We start from the raw sequence: 23,541 nt of genomic DNA on the forward strand, positions 1-23,541 counted from the left end.
CAGTTCAGTACATCAGACTGCAGGTGGCAAGGGGAGGCTGCTCCATGCTGTGCTGCAAAAAGCCAGGCAGGGCAGTTGGTGGGAAGGGGCCAGATCTGATTTGAGGAGGAAGGCACAAAACGGAATATCCATGTGGCTGTAGTTCGAGATACAAAGGCTGAGCTGTAGGGAGAAGCAGCACAGGCTGTGGAGAATTTGGGGTAACAGGTTTGATGGAAGCCAAACAGCAGCAGCGGGGAAAGGAAGAAAGAAATGTGCACACTGGGAGTGAGCAGGGATGGGGGCAGGACTGCTCCCGAGAGGAAAGGACTAACTGCAGTGCCAGGAAGGTGGCTTGTAAACCACTGCACACCAAAGGGCAGAGCAAACCTAGAGGCCTCTTGTCCTTGAGGAGAAACTCTGGAATATACACTGCCCTGAAGACAGTTTTGCCATCTTGCAAATATTTCTCCTATAAAATTATTTCCTGTATTCCTCAGTGAGATGTCACTACTCCTTGTTAAAACTAGCCAGTACACAAAGGCCTAAACTGGCCAGCAGCTTGATGGGTTGCAAGTGCTCCTGAAGGAAAGAGCTGGGCCTGGAGGGCCATCAGCCAACCACACCCCCAGGTCAGTGCAGCATCTTTGCATCTTCATCAGTGTTAACCTCCTGGAAATTCTCTCAACAGTGGAAGTGTTTTCACCAGAGATCAATGATCCCACTTCCTTATTTTTTATATTTATATTTTATATCATGATTCTTCTGTACTGAAGAAGTTACAGGCTAGCAGTCACAGCCAGGCACAGAGAAGGTTCCCACCTCACTGACTGAGCTGCTGCATTCTGTTTGTATCTCCTTCAAAGCTCTCTCTACATCTGCAGAAAGTGAAAAAATACATGAATCAACCAGAAATAAATAAATGTGCTGAGATCTTCCCTAAGAATTAAGTGCACCCTCACTGAGCTCAGTGTAATGCAGGAAGAACAAAATGCAGCTTCCGAGGTGTGTGGGAAGAAGTCCATCAGCCCAGTGAGACGCTAGGAAGGCACTGCTGCAGCCACAGGGCTGCAAAGAAACACCAGGACAGTAACAACACACAGCCAATTTGCTAACTGATTTCTCAGCTATTCATTTCACTCTGGAGTGAATCTCCCACAGTGTGTACATGAGGATGGTTCGAGTCCACACTGCAGCTGCAGCCATTACAGCAGAGTGCTGGGAAAGGAGATGACGTACATGTGGAAGGGGTAGGGCTGCATGGACTGGGGTCCAGTGCTGTGTCTTACTTTCCCAGCAAGGTAAGCAAGTATGACTCACATGTACATAAAGGCACATAAAGAATCACAGAATCACAGGATGGTTTGGGTTGGAAGGGACCTCAAGGATCACGAAGCTCCAACCCCCCTGTGCCATGCAGGGCCACCAACCTCCACATCTCACAGCAGCCCAGGCTGCCCAGGGCCCCATCCAACCTGGCCTTGAACACCTCCAGGGATGGACGGGGATCCACAGCCTCTCTGGGCAGCTGTTCCAGCACCTCACCACTCTCACAGCAAACAACTTCCCCCTGACAGCCAACTGAAATCTGCCCTCCCTCAACTTCCAACCATTCCCCTTGTCCTGCTGTTATCTCCCCTTTCCAAGAGCTGACTCCCCTCCTGTCTGTAGGCTCCCTTTAGGTCCTGCAGGCTGCACTGAGGTCACCCCGCAGCTTCTCTTCTCCAGGCTGAACAAGCCCAGCTCCCTCAGCCTGTCTTTGTAGTGGAGGTGCTGCAGCCCTCTGATCATCTTTGTGGCTCCTCTGGACCCTCTCCAACAGCTCCCTGTCTTTCTTGTATTGGAAGCCCCAGTCCTGGACACAGTGCTGCAGATGGGGCCTCACAAAGGCAGAGTACAGGGGGACAATCACCTCCCTGTCCCTGCTGCTACCCCTCTTCTGCTGGAGCCCAGGATACCATTTGCTTTCCAATCTGCAAAAGCACACTGCTGGAAGCTGTTCATTATTTACATGCTTAATTGAGTTTTTCTGGTCCTCAGATATTAATTTTTACCAAATCTAGAGTCATAGAATCCCAGACTGGCCTGGGTTGCAAAGGCCCACAGTGCTCACCCAGTTCCAACCCCGTGCTGTGTGCAGGTCGCCAACCAGCAGCCCAGGCTGCCCAGAAATCAGTGTATTTAAATCAATGTAGTTAATGTCATATTTCTCACAAGTCAGAGTCACAGAATTCTGGCTCTGGCTTATAGAAACAACGAGTCCTTTTTGCTAGGTAAGGCGTAGTTACACTTTTCATCGTGCTGCTGGAATGAGAACTCACTGTAGGAGCTGTGAGGAGCACAGCACTGCCTGCTGTACAGCAATGGGCTGCAGCGATGTGATCCTGAGGAAAGCTTTGCTGGGATTTGTTTTTTGGTGAAATCCTCAACACAGTGAACACACAACTGAGACCTGCAGTGCTACTTCAGAGCCACCACTGCAGTTAACTGGAATTGATCTCTCTCCCCAGTGCTAAAAATAGGAAGAAGAGCACACAGTGACTTCTGCTGCTGCTCCCTGCAGGCTCCTTCAGTAAGGCTGGATCTGACCTTCACGCAGAGGGTGGAGCAATGAGGGATGTTTCACATCCCACTGCTCTACAACAAGGATTGATTTATTGTCCAGATAACGAGGGAATTCGTTTTCATGTTTCTATTTATAACACTGCTGCATCAAAGGAAAAAAAAAAGGAGTTCTTGTTTTCCTTCTGTTCAGCAGTTTAGTAGCAGAGCATCAATTCTGGGAGTAATCATCTGCCACGCAGGACTAAGAGTTAGACCTGACAGCCCTTGTCAGTGGTCTTCCAGCCAAAAGGAAATAACATGCAGGAACCTTGCCTTGGATACATGCTGTCCCCCTGGGAGAGATCCCATGGGAGAATAAAGCAGGTGGTCCCGCAGACCTACTGACCCAGAAGCAACTCCCTGCACCCACAGCCCTGGGACGCTGGAGCCAGGCAGCAGCACTGAGCACAGGGATGAGGTGCCTGCAGCGGGTGGCTGCTCTCACAACAAGAGAGGAGCAGCAGTAGAGCTGCAAGGACAACTCTCATATCCCATAAGGATTTCAAAACTGAACTCTGCTGAATTTTCATGAGCTCTCCTCCCCAGCCCGTAAAAACTGTTATTAGATTTGATCTAAAGTGCACTGGCACGGGCTGCCAAGGAGGGGGTGGGTCACCAGCCCTGGAGGTGCTCCAGGGCCGTGCAGATGTGGCACTGAGGGCCGTGGGTTGGTGGCAGTGTTGCTGGGAGGAGGAGGTTGGGCTGGATGACCTTGGAGGTCTTTTCCGACCTTGGTGACTGCATGGTTCTATTCCACTTCCACATGAAGATAATTCAACATGCCATTTTTCCTTATAGGTTATGAATGTAAATTAGACTAATTTCTAAATGATATTTCTTAGGGCTGGAACTTGAACATTTTCCATTTTAAGAATTGTAAAAGGGATGCTCTAACAGCACTCAAAGAAAGCTCTCCATAAATACATGGTAATTAAATTGAAAAGTAAATATCTCCTGTTCAAGCTTCATCAGATACGCATTTTCTAAAGGCAAAGCACCTTTCAAAGATCCCAACCAGCTTCACACCTTGTCAGCTGGTGAAGATGGGAAGGCAGAATAAATCTGTCTGCATTATCCATTCATACCTATTTCACTTTATAGAGACTACACCTGAATCACATTCCTTCTGCATAACATTTTCAACAGAAAACGAGCAGTCCCAACAGAGCAGTCCTGCAGGGACAGGGGAATGGTGGTCCTCTGTCATCAAACTTGTTAACACGAGACATTCTCCACTCTGTTGGACGTGCAGTGATGCTTAAATCATCGAAGGATTTTGCATCTTGGAAAGCACTGCTGAGCAAGTGTGATTTAAAGCAAATACTCTTCAGGTTTACAGACAAGCGTTTGTCCAACCCTGCACAAACCATCGGTTGTCTCATCTAAACATAAAGGCAAGCACAAGAATAAACTGTGCAAGCAAGCTTCCACCTGCTATTCAAACAACACGTTAAGCAAAGAACCAGTTGCCCCAAATCAGCTTAACTCCAAAGCTGTAAGGCAACTTGCAGGCTTTACCCCAGCTGCCTCTAGTTACTCTCTATGCTGCTATTTCTCATTTGCTTTTTCCAACGGATTTTCAGACAAGGACCACAGGCTTACCTGGTCCTAGCTTAGAAACTGCATAAAGGAGGTCGTAGTTGATGACAGGTGTTGCATCGTCTATGGGCTGCCACCCTACAGGTGGGGAGGCTGGAGGCGAGATGAGAAACTGTTTTGCAGGCTGTGGCGGAGCCAAATGAAGCTTGTCTCCATCTGTCTCAGAGGTCTGAATCTTTAAAGCATAACAAATACACTGTTTAGTTTAGGATGGGGAAATGGAACGAATACTCAAACCATACACTTCCAATCCCAAGTGCCACCCAGGCGGGGTTTCGGCACCCGTCTCAGCAGACGAGGCCTGCAGCTGGATCTGCTCTCACCCTTCCAGATGGTTCCCTGCGGTGAGGGGCTGTGGGGGCTGTTATGTGAGCAGAGCTGCACTGTTTGTGCCTCCTGCATGTGTCCTCTGAGGATAAGTGCAAAGCTTTTTCTGTTTCCACAGTGCTAAGTCCAGAGACTGGTGAAGCTCAACAGATATTGTTGAGCTCTGCTGGTTTAAGGTCCTAACTAAAAGCAGATGTAGATTAGAAACCACCAATTCCTGCACTGAGGCCTTGTCTGTAAGTTCAGAAACCTTTCTGAAGATGGAGATGGAGTGATAAAGGAGTCTATCGCGTTCCTTGGTCATTTGCAAATCATTATACTCATTTTATTTCCATCCATCTTTAATTATCCAGTTTGATTCTTGCTTTTCTTTGAGGGGTGTTATTAAAGAAGCTTTGGCATAAATTAATTACACCACAGCTACAGCCATAGCTGAGCAACTTCATAACCAACTCAGAAGCAATACTCTGGATTCACACGAAAGCAAGTTCAAGATGAACACCCTGCTACACGTGGATGGACTTTGTGCTGCTCCACTCCACGCTCCCCAGTACTCCCAGCTCTGGAAGTGCTTATTTGTTCTGGCTCAGGTCCATACAAACACACGCTGCTCCAGACACTGTGCTGCTTCCCCTCCTTCATTCCCTGGACAGAACTAATAAGCTCTGAGATCACTTGCACTGGAGAACATAGAGAAGATACCTAAATGGCTTTGCAGGAATCCAGTTTAAACGTGGAGAGTAATCACTACTATGCATGATTTTGTTTTTCTCGAGTTATCTTCCTATTACCTCTTGATCGTCCAGTCGGAGTGAAATAACTCCAGCCTGCCTACCAGCAGGTTTTGAAATCTTTCAGAAATGAATTCTGAGCCACATCTGGGAGATTAAGCCATGTAAAAGGGGATTGAGGTAGATTTTCAACACCTAAATCCAACTGCAAGATCTTCTGAGCTCACCTAACCTGCTGAGAACACTGGGCTTTTTACATCTGTAGTTTCCCACCTTCCTAAGAAGATTCTGCTTCAGCCAAGGCTCAGATCAGCACTTATCCTGCTTCAGCTGTAGAGATTCAGGAATTTATCTGCCTCTTAGCTTTGATTAAGATCTTCAAAACAGATCCTAGAAGCTCTAAAGGACTAACCCGGCAGCTCGAAGCACACGTCATTACTTCTAGGCACCAGTCAGTATCCCACAAACCACAGAGGCCATGCTTTTTCTTAACATATGTTTAGAAGAGACTCTCAGCTCAGGATTCTCAACCTCCCTCACCCTTCTGTGTCCCAGCCGGGAGATCTGGGCTCCTCTCCCTTGGCCAAGAAGAACGGAACCTTTCCCTCCCACTTCCATTGCATGGATCCAATCATGTCCCCAGGCTGGGACACTGCTCTGCTCCCTCCCTTCTCCCTTTCACTTGAAATTAAGGAGGTTTTTATTTTGTTGTTGGATTGGGTGGGGTTTTTTTGTTGTTGGGTTGTTTTGTTTGTTTGTTTCTAATAAAAATTCACATTCATTCAGTCAGACTTTCTCCTTCTTACTTCTGCCTAAATGTGGCTCAAGGTTCTGCTCTTCGGACCTACTTCTTTCATGACCCATTACCACTTCTGGTTTTTTACGGTTAGTGTTACCCACAGCACGCATCAAATGTTGTACATCAGTTCTGAGCTGTGGCACTGTGCGTTGAATGAGCAACCTGTGTCCCAAGTGATCCTTTCAGTTAACTGCAGACCAAGTGGGCAGGCACAGCTCAGGCAACACAACGATGTTTGAGTAATGCTTTAGCAGAAATACTGGGCAAGGGAGAAACATCTCTTGTTTTGATTCAGCTTTATTTGGACAATATTTCTGTAAAGGCCACACACTCACACAGAAGTAGATAGATTTCATTACCTGCGCGAAATACAACTTTAACTTCTTTCCTCTGAACTGTGTTTCATGCAGCTCTATTCTGGCACGAGCAGCTGATTTGGGACTACTAAAATTTATCCGCACGCGTCTGAAGCTCTTAAACAGCTGGAATGTCACACAGTCGTCGTAGGCACGGAACAGGCCTTCAAATTTTTCCTGCGAATGAAAAAGAAATAATGCTGAAGATTCAGTTTGTGTTGGGTGGCATCAGTCTGTGTTAACTCACGAGCTGGAACTCGGTGACAGCTGTTCAGGCAGTCGGTGCAGCAGTGCTCCTGGGGGTGGCTGCCCACTGAGGAGTAAGGGCTGCGCAAGAAGCAGCTATAGAAAGCACTGGTCTGAAAGTGACAAAATCTGGAAAATACTGAGGGAAGAGGCTTCAAATGGAGAGCCCACCAGTGATTAAACCTCTCATGAACGTTGAGCAAAACTGTGACAGCACAGCGACTGCCCAAACAGAGCTGCAGTGGGCATCCAAGTGGAAGTGCCAGGCAAGGTGAGCTCATCGGGACAAAAGCAGACATTGAGCTGAATAACAGCAGGGTCAGCAGACAAAGTCAGGCCTGCTGTAACCGAGGGTTACGTCCAAATCTGTGCTGCTGGCACTGTGTATCACAGAATCACAGAATGGTTGGGTTGGAAGGGACCTCAAGGATCACGAAGCTCCAACCCCCCTGTGCCATGCAGGGCCACCAACCTCCACATCTCACAGCAGCCCAGGCTGCCCAGGGCCCCATCCAACCTGGCCTTGAACACCTCCAGGGATGGACGGGGATCCACAGCCTCTCTGGGTGTATTATGTTCTTCTGATGTTCTGTCATTTAACTGCTTAGAGCACAGATACACCTAGTCCTCAGGAGTCACTGCAGCAGCAGGAAAAATAATTACATAACTGAAAATAATGACCTGTTCTAGGGTCCGACTTCGAGCTTAAAAATGCTTAGCTCAGAACAGCGTGTTCAAAAGCACCTAACATAAATATGAAGATTTTAGTGTTGTGTCTGAGATGGACAGAACGAGAAATGAGCAGAAAACTCAATTTATGTCGTTTGATCAATACTGTCCTCATCTGTTAATCCTCCAAGCAGGACCAAGAGCCCAAAACGTGTTAGGAAGATGTACCTGGAGCTGTGAAGCTGTACCTGGGACACTAACAGAGAGGTGGGAGCCCCATGTCAGCACAGGATGCTGGCTGAGGAGTTAACCAGGAGAGCAGATCACAGCAAGGAGCACGAAACTGATGTGCACGTACCAGATCTCCTCCCATTCACTGCCAGCTCCGTGGTCTTCTTCCCCAGAGCTGATATTCCATCTCTGGCATCCCTTCAAAAGAAGCTCCCCGTGGTCTATTAAGCTTTCATGACTTTCATTTCATTTTGCCTGACCTCACTCACCTCTTCCTCTCACCACAGAGGATAGCTGGGAGGAAACAAAGCGCCCGGTGGTTTGGCTGAGGGCGAATGAAGGCACACAGTAATGCCACAGCCAGCAGGAAGCTGATAGGTTTGCACAAGCAGGTCTAGTCCTGTGGCCTACCATTCCAACCGCCACCATTTCACACCTTGATTTGACATGGGTTGTTCTGCAGCTTTTTTCTTACATTTTTGCACAATTTGATTTTCCTGAGCTGAAGTCTACCTGGAGTGGCATTTGTCTCAAGGTCAGCCCAGAGCAGCAGCCCTCAGCCCTGCCATGCTGGGAGTTTTGGTCACAAAGGTGAAGGACCCAGGGGCACACAGGGGACCAGTGTGTGCAGAAGCCTGCACAGCTCTGCATCATCTAGGTAATTAGTAGCAGTGAGAAGCTAATTAGAGCTTACACCTGAAAGCTGCCTATTCTGTCTGTTCCAGCCTGAAGTAGCGTTGGTTTTACAGCACCTTAAGGGAAACAAACACATATGCACACACACACACACACACAGAGGAGACAATCAATGCATTATAACAGCAGTCACACTGGCTACAAGGAAGCAGCAAGGAGAACATCTCCTAGCCCCCTGCAGAGCTGAACCACAGGTCAGCAATGAGAAAACCACTGCGTGGACTAGGGAAGGATCTCTCCATTGCAACTGAACACGAAGTAGGAAAACTATTTTCCCTTTACCAGCACAGCAGTGTTTCCTTGCCCTGGGCAGCCCATGGTGGGGTGGGGTTCCATGGTCTCAAATGCGGGCCCAATAGCAGTGAGCAGAGCCAACGTTCTGGGCACAACGTTCTGAGCAACACTGAGATCCATTCTCATCAGGCACCACGAGGGACAGATGGGAGTATGGCCAAATCAAGCTGATTGAGGAGCAGACACCAAGCACAACACTGGGAGAACATGAAGGCACTGTTGTAAGGACTTTATTCTGCTTGCTTTTCAGTTCCATACCGGGGCAGCTTTAGAGATCTCATTTTGATTAACAGGCCCAAAAACACCAGGGGGGAGGAGGGAGCCAAGCCCTCTATTTCCTACTAACACAAAGCAGCCTGCCCACAGTGCAGGCACATCTCCTGCACCCACTGAAACTGCACAGCACATTAAAAAGATCCGGGAGGTTTTTGCACATTTTCAGCTGATAATAATAATGTCCTCAGCAGAGGTCATTAATCATCAGTGGCAGCTAATGGGCCTCAGCTGCATCTTGAGCCATCCCAGCTCCTCCCAGCTTGATATTTATTCCCAGGAAATGTCTTATGCCTTGATTGCTATGGGCTGTGACTTGTAGTATGCGCTCAGGGTACTTATTTGGATAAAAGTCTTTCAGAGCCATCCTGATCCATAGGAAAATGTACCACATATGCTTTAAAGACTTAAGCAAATTCTCTCTCTTTCAAGTTCGGCGGATAAATAATTCAAGACCCACAGCCATCTCAATTCAAGACTTTTAAAGTGCTCTTAGGATCCAGGATTGTTAAAAGGTTTTTAAGAAGTCTCTGAACTTCCAGTACACTTTCTAAACTTCTTGAAAAAAAATAATACAAGAACATCCCAGTGGAAGTAGTGGTGTTGCTGTACTAGAGTAGGAAGTGAGTGAAACAGCTTTACATAAAGCCATTACACCTCATTAAAATTACAGCTTTTGTTGCCTGTGTCCCAGAAGGATTAAGCCAAATGGGAACAGGTTCAGATAAAGGCTACTAAGATAAAAGAGCAACTCACTGAATAAGAAATTAAAAGGCTTGGCTTATTTAGCAAAGCAAATCCTGAGAGGAGACCTGACTGTCATCAGCAATTTACCAGAGTGGCACAGAGGGCAAAGAACAAGGACTGAAATGAAAGGCTGTGCTGGCATAAAGCAGGCAGAAAGGTTGCAAACATCAGGATAATGGCTCAGAAATAGCCTTCCAATTACAGCAGCAGCAGCAAAAGATATTTCTAGGACTGAATCTGGTTTGTTTGTGTAAGGGACTGTGACAAAGTGCTGGAAAACATGGCTGCCGAATTAGAATTAGAATGGGGTTCTGCCACAGCAAGTTCCTTCCAGCTCTACAGCCTGTGATTTATTTCCAAACATTCCTTTCATGAATAGCTCCGCTGGTATTGTGCTCATTCAGGACAGAAGCCAAGGCCTAATTCAAATCAGTGGAAGTCTTTCCACAGACATCAGTGCGCCTTGGATTGGAGCCCTAGAAGTCAGCACACAAATGGCCTGTTGTTGTTCAGTGTTTGCACTCGTTATCACCGCTGTTACACACTGGATTTAGGAGATGGCTGTGATTGAAAACTTCAGTCTGATCCTTGTTCCTAGAGTTCTGTAGGCAAACAAGGCAAACATTGTTCAATTATTTCCATTCTTCATGTTCATTACATAAAAGAGAATCACAGAATCCCAGACTGGCCTGGGTTGCAAAGGCCCACAGCGCTCATCCAATCCCAACCCCCTGCTGTGTGCAGGTCGCCAACCAGCAGCCCAGGCTGCCCAGAGCCACATCCAGCCTGGCCTTGAATGCCTGCAGGGATAGGGCATCCACAGCCTCCTTGGCAACCTGTTCCACTGCCTCACCACCCTCTGCATGAAAAACTTCCTCCTCACATCCAACCTAAACCTCCCCTGGCTCACTTTCAAACCATTCCCCTTGTCCTATCACCACCCACCCTCACAAACAGCCGTTCCCCCTCCCCTCCTGTTTATCCGTTCCCTTCAAGCACTGAAGGCCACACTGAGGTCTCCCTGCAGCCTTCTCTTCACCAGACTAAACAATCCCAGTTCCCTCAACCTTTCCTCACAGCAGAGCTGCTCCAGCCCTCTGACCATCTCAGTGCCTCCTCTGGACCCGCTCCCAGAGCTCCACGTCCTTCCTGTGCTGGGGGCCCCAGGCCTGGACGCAGTGCTGCAGATGGGGCCTCAAAGAGCCGAGCAGAGGGGGACGATCACCTCCCTCTCCCTGCTGGCCACTTGGCCAATCCAAGTAACCAAGAGGTTTGCAGAACTGTAGGGGTGGGAAGCACCTCCTGGGATCACCCATCCAACCCCAGCTAACACAGCAGGCTTTCTGCTTACACATTCAGCGTCTTGCTCTGGAAAGGGACTTTGAGAAAACGTAACAGACATTACACAGTGCGATACAAACACGTGCAGTTCGTCATCTCCCCAAAGATGGTGCTGACAAACAACCAGGCAGGAAACGTCAGGCTGAAGAAGCTGGAGAGTCCCACCTCGTGCCGGGGCTGGGGCAGCGGGAGCACATCCCGACGAGGATCAGCAGCACTGCCCAGCTCCTGGTGAGCAGATCAAGACAGCCGTGCCTCTGCAAATCAACTGAACCAAACCCATTCACACTGCACTTCCAACTCCTCGGCGCAGCGAAAGGGACGGCGCTAATATCTGCCCCACAGCTTCATGGAAGCGGCGGCCGCGTTTCAGAAGTGGCTGACAAATGTCAGAGGCACAGGATTTTGCTGCGTTGCCTTTTCTGTTTTTAACCACCTCACATCCCTGTTTACCTCAAAGTGACGCACGTTCCTCCCGCTCAGCTCCACTGATCTGGAAACCAAAGGCGCCTTCAAGATGAAATAAACTGTTCCCGTGGCAATGCCAAGGGGGTGATTTAATCTACTTTGGAGACTTCTCAATTCAATTTCACACCCAATGATTGAGCTAAAAGAAAAATCCACGCTTTACATCTCTGTTTTTCATAGGAGCGCTGCAATTTCCCTGCATTGCCCACGACAGCTCTGCGAACGCTCCACGTTCGGAGCTCCGGCTCCAGATGCCACATTAGCTTCCTGAAATAATGGAAGCACTCTTTCAAACCATCTGGCCCTGTGCCCACGATATAAATAGAGCTCTTAGTTCTGCCCCCGCTCTAGGAAGCGCTCTGGAGAGACATCGTTCTGCTCCCTGATTGCTGTGCTGGACGCTGTTTCGGGCAGCACTGCTCTACCTTTATTTGTTTATGCCTGTATTTGGCAAGGAGGAAAAAAAAAAAAGGAAGAGCAAGTTTGGGAAGGACTGAAAGCAATTCCTGCATTTCCAAAAAGCAGCTCTGCATTTTGGCTTGAGAATGATAAAATAACCATAGTAACCTAGCAGTAAGCAAAGATTCCAGCAGGCTGCCCTGCAATGAGCACTTGGTGTTTTGTGCTTTTGGCTGTTTGCTTGGTTTTGCTTAATTATTTTATTTAAGAATTCAAGCAGTAAATGAGAAAATAAGGTACAGAGTGAACTCCAAGAAGCAGTTCTGCATTGGATTTAAGAACGCATCCAGTAAGACACCAGCTATCAATTCTGCCTTATGGCTGGAGACATTTGAACCCAACAGCTAATTGGCAGCACAACAAATTGCTGTGCACATATCTAGCCTGCATCAGTAATTCTTAAATTACCTATTACCTTAACTGAGCAAACAAAGGTGTGGAAGAAAAATGACCTCAATTAGAACCATAGAGTAGCTCAGGTTGAAAAGACCTTAAAGATCCTGGAGTCCAACCACAGCCCAGCCATCCTACCCCAACTCTAACAGCCCTCCGCTACATCACGGCCCTGAGCACCACATCCAAACGCTTTTAAACACAGCCAGTGATGGTGACTCAACCACCTCCCTGGCAGCCCATTGCAGGGCTCAACAACCCTTTCTGTAAAGAAGTGTTTCCTGATGTCCAACCTAAACCTCCCCTGGCACAACTGGAGGCCATTTCCCCTCGTCCTGTCAGCAGTGAGCAGAGACCAACCCCGCTCTGCTGCAATCCCCTTTCAGGTACTGGCAGAGAGCCAGAAGGTCTCCCCTCAGCCTCCTCTCCCCAGACCCAACAGCCCCAGCTCCTTCAGTTGCTGAAGGAATCCTTCAGTGATCTTTGAAAACTTCAGAATCACCTCAGCCCTGCATTTCCCACCTCCACTCAGGAGCACACTCCTTCTACAAGCACACAGAAATCCAGTTGGAAAGCTGGCTGGGCTAGAAGCTCCACCTCTGCAAAGGTGGACTTTGCACTGCGTGTGTTGGAGTGCCAGGGGATGCAGTCAGAACCCCAATGGACAGAAGCAGAATATAAGAATGAAATGAAGAAAACACTCAGGAGCTGAAGAAATTTGTTTCATTTATGCACTTGGAGATGTAATGTTGTAAAACACCCATAAAATACATGCTATTCGTTCCCTGCCTGTGCCAACCCAGTTAAGTAGAAAAATAAACAAGAAAAAGCCATGGGATATTTTAAACAAATAAAATGCTTGCCTTGCCCATTCCTGATTTACTGCTTCGCCCACAGTGATCAACATTTACAGCTTTTCAGCTGTTTCTCATCACAGTCATGGGGAATGCTCTTTTTTTCCAGTCCCAGTGCAAAATGCAAACAAATGCAAACTGTGCTAACATGATTAGAAATGTAGTTTCAGCCTCTCTGGATTCAGAAAGGACAAAAAGCCTGGAGAAGAGAAGCTGCGGGGTGACCTCAGTGCAGCCTGCAGGACCTAAAGGGAGCCTACAGACAGGAGGGGAGTCAGCACTTGGAAAGGGGAGATAACAGCAGGACAAGGGGAATGGTTTGAAGATGAGGGAGGGCAGATTTCAGTTGGCTGTCAGGGGGAAGTTGTTTGCTGTGAGAGTGGTGAGGTGCTGGAACAGCTGCCCAGAGAGGCTGTGGATCCCCGTCCATCCCTGGAGGTGTTCAAGGCCAGGTTGGATGGGGCCCTGGGCAGCCTGGGCTGCTGTGAGATGTGGAGGTTGGTGGCCCTGCATGGCACAGGGGGGTTGGAGCTTCGTGATCCTTGAGGTCCCTTCCAACCCAACCATTCTGTGATTCTGTGAAAATCAGTGCTGAAAGTGACTCCCTATTAAAAGCAAACAGGCAGGACAGGAGAAGAAAATCTCTTGCTCCTTCATGAACTGCCTACATTTAATACTTAAAACTGGAAAAACGTAGAAGGAAAAATTACTGACCCACCAACACACGTTCTTAGAAGCTCAAATCTCTTCTGAAACAGGCCTTCAAAAAACAATAAAGAGAAACAGCTGAGCAGAAGCAGAAGCCTAGCAGTCAGTTTGCACCCAAGGGCTTTGCACCTCTGCACCAAGGCACAAAACAAAGGCCTCACCTCCTCCCCTGCCTTCCTCAGTAATGACAGCACAAAACATGCAGCTCTGTGACCACAGTCTAACACTCCCATTGCACTGTTTTACTGTTTCGTATTCTTGCCAGACTGCCTGGACCATCTGTCATTCTGTCTTACACTTCGTTTGTAAACTGTTCAAGCAGCTCTCTTTGCTGTTTACATCCGAGCAGCTCCTAAAGCTACGTCAGGAGCCTCAGTGTACAACAGAACACAGCGAGAGCAGCAGCGGGCTGCTGCCAACCAAGGGATCAGTGCAGCATAAATGACAAGTGAATGGTGTTTCAAGGCTAATGCTATGCACAAGGGTTCTGTGTCAGTACCTTTCATCAGAAACAAACGTGTAAGGATGGGGAAGAAAGAAAACTAAGAAAAAAATCAAGCTTGGGTTGGATAAGAACAGGGGTGTATGGAGGTGAGAGTTGTGCTTACACACACGGCAAAGGGAGGGAGATGGGAACCTCCTCCAGGAGCCATTCCAGAAACGCTCTGCCCTGTGCAGCTCACTGTGGGTGATGGAATGGGATCAAACTGCTCCCACAGCCACGCACTGTGACCCAAGGGCACCAAAGCAGTGCTGCCTGATGGGCTGCATAAGGACGTGGGGGTTCAGGAACACACGAGAGATGCTTACACCACAACACAGCACGCCTGCCTGCATTTGTGCCTGGTTAATGCAGCATGCCTCTTCACATTTTGCTAAAATGTAAAAAAAAAGCTATCAATATCATTTTCTTGAGATACTTTCCTTTTCTAGATATTGAAATGGCCTAAATGGGAGGGAAAAAAACAGGATGACGGAAGAGGAAAACAATGTTAAAGTATGTAACAAAAATGAATCTGTGCACAAAAGAACTGCAGGCGGTTGGGATGCTGCACTGACTGGAATCAGAATATAAAATAAATTCCTTTTTATTATTACAGTGGATGTAGACTTCTCTCACAACAAGAACTACACTACGAAAAAGTGCAAGGCCACCAGTGTGTGCATTTCTGTCTTCTCACAGGGAAAAGCAAAGGATAACTACAGGTAACCACCTGTTCCTCCTGCTTCCAGTGGCAGAACTCCCATAGACTGCAGTGTCATACCTACATGTCATACTGGAAGAGGCCACAGTAAGACACTGCCACTACAGCATTCTGTCCCACTCCTTGGGTGCCCAAAGAGGAGCCCCAGATTGGCCACAGTCTGCTGGATACAGTTTGTTTTAATGTGGTTATCATTTTGGAAAGTTTAATTGTGAATTAATTCTGCAGGTCACAGCAGAAGATGGATGGAAAGCAAAGTTCTTTCCTCTGAGAGTGGTGAGGTGCTGGAACAGCCGCCCAGAGAGGCTGTGGATGCCCCCCACCACAGGCAGGGCCACCAACCTCCACATCTCACAGCAGCCCAGGCTGCCCAGGGTCCCATCCAACCTGGCCTCGAACACCTCCAGGGATGGACGGGGATCCACAGCCTCTCTGGGCAGCTGTTCCAGCAAAATGCACTATTTCAATTTCTAATACACAATGCAACAAGGAATCAACCCCAGAAGCTCAGAAAAGGGACTTGTGGTGGCTGGAAGAAGGCGGCTTTGGGCGGTGACTTCCTGGCATTAAGAAAGGGTCACTGGGATGCCAGGCCTGGGCTACCAGTGTGTTCCATGGGGAGCACAGAGGCAGTGGTTTCTTCCTGCCTTGGTGGCCACAAGCACTGACCAGCAGAGAGGATACGGAGGAGGGAATTTCAGTCTTGCAGTGCTATAATTGTTTTAGTGGGCAGATGGAAGAAACCCCAGGGTGAAAAAGCAAACGTTCCTGACCAAACTGCTCCCATGTCATCCTTCAACCAACTGGATAATTTCCAGTTGGCACAGATTTTGTTTCGAAACAAGAACTGGAAAGTAGACTAATCCTATCTTACGGCTAAAAACAGCACTGCTTTTCATCAAAATCATTTTCATTTCCTGATGTGAAAAATATATCAGTAGCAGCACGATATTAAAAAGATACCAGACTGGCATTATGAAACCAAAGCTGCTCTCTGTTAAGGCTCGTATCCAGAGCCTCCTGTTAGGAGGCAGCAAGAAGGCAACAAAGGCACTGGCTGGCAACCAGAAGGGTAACCAAGTGAGGACTCTGTTTTTAATAATAAAACCAAGAGGACATATAAAAATAGGTGGCACCCTGCAGAGTGCAGCTTCTTGCTGCACGGCACTGTTTGGCTATGTCTCTGTCCCCTGAGTTATCTAATGGCACACAGGTCCACAGTGTGCATTTCAAGGAGTCTGACTTTGAAGTAAGACTTCCAAAGCACTTGAGTTTGGTGCATCTACTCTGTAAGTGACAGAAAAATCCATGAGAACAGCAAGTCGAGGGGGTCACAGATGGCCCAGCCTGGTGTGCGTGCACCCACCTGCACAGCCCTGTGCTGCAAAGGCCTCGTTCACTAGAAGCTCCAGGACAGAATTTACACTTTTCATTCTCAATACGAATGGAGCTGAAGGTGCAAGTGTTTCCTTAATCAGTACGGGATACTGAGATTTAATTAAGGACAATTTCTCAAGTAGAAGTGAACCCATTCAGCCTGTAAGTCCCTCAGCACAGCCACAGACTCTCTAAGAGGCACGCTGACCAGAAACCCAGTAGATCCAGGCTTGGTACAGATACACCTGCAATTTGATAGAAGACACGTAGGGTTAGATAAACGAAGAGCCTGAAAGCAATAGTAGTGTCTCACAGGTAAGTCACAAAATAGCCACTGAAAATATGCTCATCTGCAGCTATTGTCTGCTGTGCTTTACACAACTGGCACGTTCCCATTTATCAGTTTGCCCATATCAATACAAATTACTTTTCCCACAAAGTAAATTCTCCTTATCGAAGACATTGGAAACTTTCTGTGCGTAAAATCCTTCATGCCCTTCTGCTCTTCTTGTTTCACACTATATAAAATAGCTACATCCTAAGCAGCACTTACAGCAAACATCTAGCCAATGACATTCAGACATGTTCTGTTACGTTTTGGATGCAGCAGGCACTGGGTCATCTGCTTCAGGACTGCTACTGGATGCCTCACCCAAGAAATAGCACTGCTCTGGGCGCTAGGACTGCGTGCAGCTTAAATCACTGCTGTAAATCACTGCCGTTTTTCAACACTTCCAGCCAGGTTATCTGCTACGAAAGCAAGAAATAGACATCTCAAAACATTTCATCTTTATTCATTCACTATAAAAAAAAATCAACCTCCCAAATCTCTAAAACTTAAGTACATCAATAATTTACTCCTGCCTAACAGAAGCGGCGTACTTGTTACTATTACGGCCCCTTGTTTGGCTTTGATCCAGCTGTTATCATGAATAAGAAAGTAGTTTCTTTTTCCTTCAGTTCAAGGATGTGGTGCTGTTCAGGGCCCAGCAGCAGCCCGCAGGAAGCCGCCCAGTCACACAGCCCTGCAGTCCAGCTGTTTGTAAAGCTAAAGGCAGTGCTCCTCACACTTGGGTACTTTTCTTCTTAGGATCTGTAAACAAGACAATGCTGACATCTCATTTTACAGACCAAAAATGTACCTCTGAAAAGCCTAACTAGGCTGAAGAGACAACAGCCCCCCTGCAGCAGCAAGCCTCAACCATGCTGCAGCCACATCAGCACAGAGCCCAGAGTGACCAACAGCTGCTCCACAGGATCACAGCGAGTCCAAGAAGGTTTCAACACTACTCACAGCTTGACAGCGCATTCAGCAAGTGCCTGCCTGCTGCAAAGAACCCTGAGCATCAGGTGGGGCCACGCTCCACCCGCAGCGACAGCTTCACAAGCACTGCAAAGCCAGTGCTGGCACACTTCTCTTTAGGCTTTGTTTAAAACCTGTGCACCCACCTTATAGGAGTTCTAAAGTGACGTTACTGCAACAGTGACAAGCTGAGCAGTGTGAAAGCATTAGTCAAAATACCTACTTTCCACATCTGCCACCAGCCCTGTTGCCTTGCCAAAGAATAAAGGTGTCTGATTTCACAGAGTCACAATCATGGAACGTTCTGGCTTGGAAGGGACCTCAAGGATGATGAAGCTCCAACCCCCCTGTGCCATGCAGGGCCACCAACCTCCACATCTCACAGCAGCCCAGGCTGCCCAGGGCCCCATCCAACCTGGCCTTGAACACCTCCAGGGATGGACGGGGATCCACAGCCTCTCTGGGCAGCTGTTCCAGCACCTCACCACTCTCACACCAAACAACTTCCCCCTGACATCCAGGGGAATGACATCAGAGGGATGGCTTTGTTTTTATTGTTAGCCCATTATCTGTCCAACTTTTTATACAAACACACAAAAAATCGGTCATACATGAATTCTCTCTGCAGCATGACGTGCTGTCTTCTTGCTGGTAGTGGATCTGCACACTGTGCTCCTCCTTCCTCTTAGGCATTACAGAACTTTTCTTGCTCTCCTGAAAATTCACCAATATTTTGTGAGGCACTGGAACAGGTTGCCCAAGGAGGCTGTGGATGCCCCATCCCTGCAGGCATTCAAGGCCAGGCTGGATGTGGCTCTGGGCAGCCTGGGCTGCTGGTTGGCGACCTGCACACAGCAGGGGGTTGGGACTGGATGAGCGCTGGGGGCCTTTGCAACCCAGGCCGTTCTGGGATTCTGTGATTTGTACACTAGATTGTCACTTCACATATAAATCCCTGAAATGCTGATCTAGCCACAACAAGTTGGTAATGTACATCCCATCTGTCCTCTGCATCAGGATGGATAATCTGCATTACGCACTCAAAAGTGCCTTTTTAACTGCTAATTCTCGTGCCCTCCTTAGTGCTTGGATAATCTGCTCAGGAGACACTATTAAGCAGCTCCATAAGATTGGAGAAGATGACTTTACAAAGAAAATAACTTTCCTCACCCATCTGATCTCAGACTGTCTTTTCAAAAGCTCACCTCATCATCTTTTCCATCAGAAGCACTTGCCCTGAACAGTTTTTTCCATTAGCTGCTAACAATGAAATCTGAAATCAAACACAAATTACCTCCGTCCATTTGCTGAAGGCAGTGTCACCCAGAACACTCTCACAATTTGACACATTGAGCCTCAATCTGTTTGGAAACTTTCAAAAATGCATACAGTGTTGTTCAGTAGTACTGGACTACTACATGGGATGATAACAAGAAGGGAAAGCAAGGAAAGCAGTTCCTCCAGTTTCCTTCTGGAAAGATGAAGCAGAAAGGAAGACAGAGTAGAAAGGTGTTGAAAATATAAGAGGTCCTGGTAAGGCTTACAAAAAAGTACGTTCTGCCACAAGCATGTGTGGCTTCATTCAGCCCCATCCAGCTGCTTAGTCCTGCAGGAGACACGTAATGGCAAAGCCTTCTGAGCAGCAAGCTGAAAGGAGAGGGGCAGCAGCCAAGGAACACTGCATGGAGGTTGTTACCTGGAGGCAAGAAGGGCGTCTCCAAAAGGTGCTGGGACGCTGATGAACTTTCAAGATTAATTTACTTATTTACTATTTATCAGTGATACTAACCTGCTTGGAACCAACATAAGCTCACAGGCAAAAAATCCTGTTTAATTAACCTTACCTCCTCTGACCACGCTGCTGACCAAGGGAAGTCAGTTGATGCCATCTTTTTACATTTCACCAAAGCCTTCCACACTGTTTCTGACAGGATTCTTCTGGGAAAAAAAGGCCAGCGTACAGCAAGGCAAAGACCTGTGGTGGGTGGTGGATGAAGCCCTGGCTGACAGGCTGGGCTACAAAGGTTCCAGCAACGGGGTTACATCAAACTGGCAGCCAGTGGTGGGCTCCTGCAGGGCTGCATTTCAGGGCCTCTTCAACCTTTTCATCAGTGGCTTGGATGAAGGACTTGAAGGAACATTGGGTAAGACTTGATGACACTAAATTGAGAGGAGCTGCTGACTCCTTTGAGGAAGAGGCCTTGTAAAGAGAACTTGACAAGTTGCAGGCCTGGGAAATCTGCAGCTGGGATGGGGCAACCCTGGTGATAAGTACAGACCAGGGGATGAGAGGCTGAAGAGCAGCCCTGCTCCTATAGCAGCATGCTCAGGAACCAGCAGGGTGCTGAGGAACCAGCAGGGCCAGCCCTGCCCTGGGAGCACCAGACCCAGCACTGCCAGCGGGCCAGGGGAGGAATGTCCCACTGTGCTCTGTGCAGCCTCACCTCCAGCACTGGGTGCAGTGTTGGGTCCACAGTCCAGAAAGGCCGTGACGCTGTCAGAGAGCATTCTAATGAGGGCTACAAAACTGAGAGGGGACGTGTGAGGGGTGGCCAAGGCCCCTTGGGCTGGTGGGCCCCGAGCAGAGCAGCTGGCAGGAGGCCTTTCGGCGGCTGCAGCTCCTCACAAGGAGCACTGGGACACCACGCTCAGCCACCAGGTGGGATTGGGTGCTGTGTGGGGCCTGGGGATGGAATCGATGTCCTATGGCAGGTATGAGGTGACTCTGAGATCTGGTTCCCCACTGCACCGTTTGCTGCGCAGGATCCTTCGGTGGCAGTGGGGCTGCTCACTCACTCAGAGCTAGTGCCGCCAAGGGCTTTTCTGAGCATCACCAGAAATACCAAATGAAGGCAATTAAATGCATCTTAGGAACACTGATGTTATGAGAAAGTGATCTGCTGTCAGGAATTAACATAAACGAAGCAGAAAATAAAGTTCTTATCTAGACAGAAAGCATAGGCTGGAGTCACACTTTATGGCTGCACGTGCTTTGAGATGCACTGCCAAGGAGAAAAAGGGGGAGAGGTTTACTATTTGGCCAGAAAAAATAATAAATGCTTACACATGCAGCCCCAGCACCAGTCTAAATATGTGGATGGACACCAGAAAGCCCTGCAACAACTGAGCAGCAGTCAGCAGCAGTCAGCCACTGCTTGGCCAGCTTCTCAGCCTTGGCAATGCATGTTATTCAACTGTGTGACAGACCCTGCTACTCTTTTTGCTCGGCATCTCTTCACCAAGGAAGAATTCACACTGTCATGGTTGTTGCATTCTGCATATGACAGTATCTTCCAAAGCAAATATGTTGCTTGGCACGTGAATGATGAAAACTTAGCAGATTATTGAGATATTAAAGGAAGAACCAGCCAACCATAAAGCATATCCATTAATCTACAGATAAAGTGTTTGTTAAAATAGAGACGGAACAGATGTTTGTCTGAAAAAATGCAGCTTCTCTCAACATCAGACCTTCGGTCACGTTAAGAAGCAACAACTATTGGTAATGCTTGAGAGAAAACGATGCACATACACAGACCTGCAGAGGAAAATCACATCACTACAGACCTGAAAACAGCTTAGCCCAGCAAAACTTCTTTGGGGAAAAGAACCTCCCTGTCTCCTTCTCCCCACAAAAACAAACCAACTAACCCAGAAGATCTGGGTCCTTTGCTTGGATCATAAAAGATTTCACAGACGGAAAACTTCATATAAAAATAACTCTCAGGTACAGAGAATACAAACAGAAGAGGTTACAGAACAGGTCTTTTAGCTAACAGGATTCTTTTGCTAGTCATGCTGCTCTCTGCTTTCCTCCTTATCTCCAGTTTGTTGGAGTCTTATCACTGTGCAGCAGTCTCTTCCCATAAATCAAGGTTACACAGCTGAGGAGAAAAATCTGAAAAAGGGAATGCAGAAACTCTGCAGACAAGTCCTGCTTTCTGCCACTGGGCAGCTGCAGTACCCAGAGGGGCAGCAGCACTTTTCTCTACGGCTTTCTTCACTTGACTCTAACCTTAGAGCACTTCAGCTGCAAACCTCAGAACATCTCTGAATGAGTCACTGTTACGAATGGAGAACTGAGTGGTGCTGAAAAACCTCAAGAGCCAAGGATTCTTTCGTGCTAGAAAGGCATTTAGCCATACATCTCAACTTTGCACAGCCATCCAGTCCCAACCCCCTGCTGTGTGCAGGTCGCCAACCAGCAGCCCAGGCTGCCCAGAGCCACATCCAGCCTGGCCTTGAATGCCTGCAGGGATGGGGCATCCACAGCCTCCTTGGGCAACCTGTTCCACTGCCTCACCACCCTCTGCATGAAAAACTTCCTCCTCACATCCACCCTAAACCTCCCCATCTCACTTTAAAACCATTCCCCTTGTCCTATCACCACCCACCCTCACAAACAGCCATTCCCCTCCTGTTTATCCGCTCCCTTCAAGCACTGGAAGGCCACACTGAGGTCAACCTTCCAGTCTAAATTACCTTACTGTCTTCAGATGCAAATTCCATCCATCTGTATCACTAGTATGCCTTCTGTTTCCTTGCACCTTGTTGTCTCTATCACATCATGTTGCCTGGCAGAATGGCACATGTGAAAATAACTGAAGACCATGAAGATGATCTTCCAATTCCATGGGTAAGAATTAATAATATAAGCCTTGCTTAGAGTAATAAGTATGAGCTCAAGTTCTCTGCCAGTGTTTAACTACTGTCTAGAATTTCTCTGCTAGAAATAAGATATTAATTAATTAATTACTGATGTAATGAACATGATACAAAATGATCATCTAGAGGTGCTGAAAGAGGAATCTCAATTATCCAGGTGAACTACAAAGCAGAACTGCACTTTGTGATTTCGATGGCTGTCTTGAAGTTTGCAATTCCTGACATACAGGCACCATACGGACAGCAGCACCTTGATCAGCGTGACCTCATTACTGGGCTACAAAAGGCAACTCAAGGCAACAGCGGACAGAAACCGAAAGGCTGCAGCATGGCTGCATGGATGGCAAACCATGGCTGTAAGCACAGCGGCCAGCTGCCAGTTTCAGGGCACCCATACATGCCTCTGTTTGTAGAAAGGATGAGCCATTAGATGTGCTGAAACTACGGAGCTCTGCCTTCTGCGTTAAGTAATTATTCTCCTGTTTCAGAGGCCAAATGGAAAAAGAGCATTTCTGAGTCTGGCTGCCAGATGCTAAGGGCACTGAGCCTGCAGAATTAAGGTCATTTCCATGGGTGGGAGAGCAGCAAGAAGCTGAGCAGCTTGCTCCACTCCAAACCCCGCAGTGCAGACCTGTACTTCTGGGCCACTGCTCAGGAAAGCAGCAGCCCCAGCTCCATTACCAGCTGCTCTATGGAGCAAACACAAGCTGAACGCTTCTATTGGGCAGCTCCTGGCCACAGCAGCAGCACAGCCAGGCTGGATGTGGCTCTGGGCAGCCTGGGCTGCTGGCTGGTGACCTGCACACAGCAGGGGGTTGGAACTGGATGAGCACTGAGGGCCTTTGAAACCCAGGCCGTTCTGTGATTCTGTGGTTCTATGTAACTTTAGTTTTCAGTACTTGGGTCTTCCAGTTGAATGCAGGGACTGCTGTGCTTGCTTTTGATCTTTTCCTGCAACTTCCACACCTGTCTCTTCTCAGCATGGCCTTCTTAGGGCCATGGTTTAGTGGGCATGGCGGAGATGGATCAACAGATGATCACAGAGGTCTTTTCCAACCTCACTGATTCTACGATTCTTCCTTTCCAACCTTAAATCTTGATGATTCCCTTATTGAAGTCAACACAAACACGCTGTCAACGCAGAAAATGGAACGAAGCCCTTTTTACAAACCAAAACACCAGTGTCTTTTATGCTGAACTTGTAGCAGCTCTCCCCA

General features: G+C 47.9%; 1 protein-coding gene across 2 annotated transcripts in view; it reads right to left on the minus strand.

Moving 5' to 3' along the window:
- RCAN2 (regulator of calcineurin 2) overlaps positions 1–23,541 on the minus strand; it is a 79,381-nt gene that overhangs the window by 8,443 nt on the left and 47,397 nt on the right. For both annotated transcript variants that reach the window (XM_085218398.1, XM_085218399.1), the window contains 2 exons: positions 6,399–6,572; positions 4,186–4,357 (listed from right to left, as the gene is read on the minus strand). In XM_085218398.1, coding sequence (XP_085074524.1) covers positions 4,186–4,357; positions 6,399–6,572 — 346 coding nt within the window. The remainder of the gene's footprint in view (positions 1–4,185; positions 4,358–6,398; positions 6,573–23,541) is intronic.

Source organism: Meleagris gallopavo, chromosome 2 (assembly GCF_905368555.1).
Source record: "Meleagris gallopavo chromosome 2, MGAL_WU_HG_1.1, whole genome shotgun sequence".
NCBI lineage: Eukaryota > Metazoa > Chordata > Aves > Galliformes > Phasianidae > Meleagris > Meleagris gallopavo.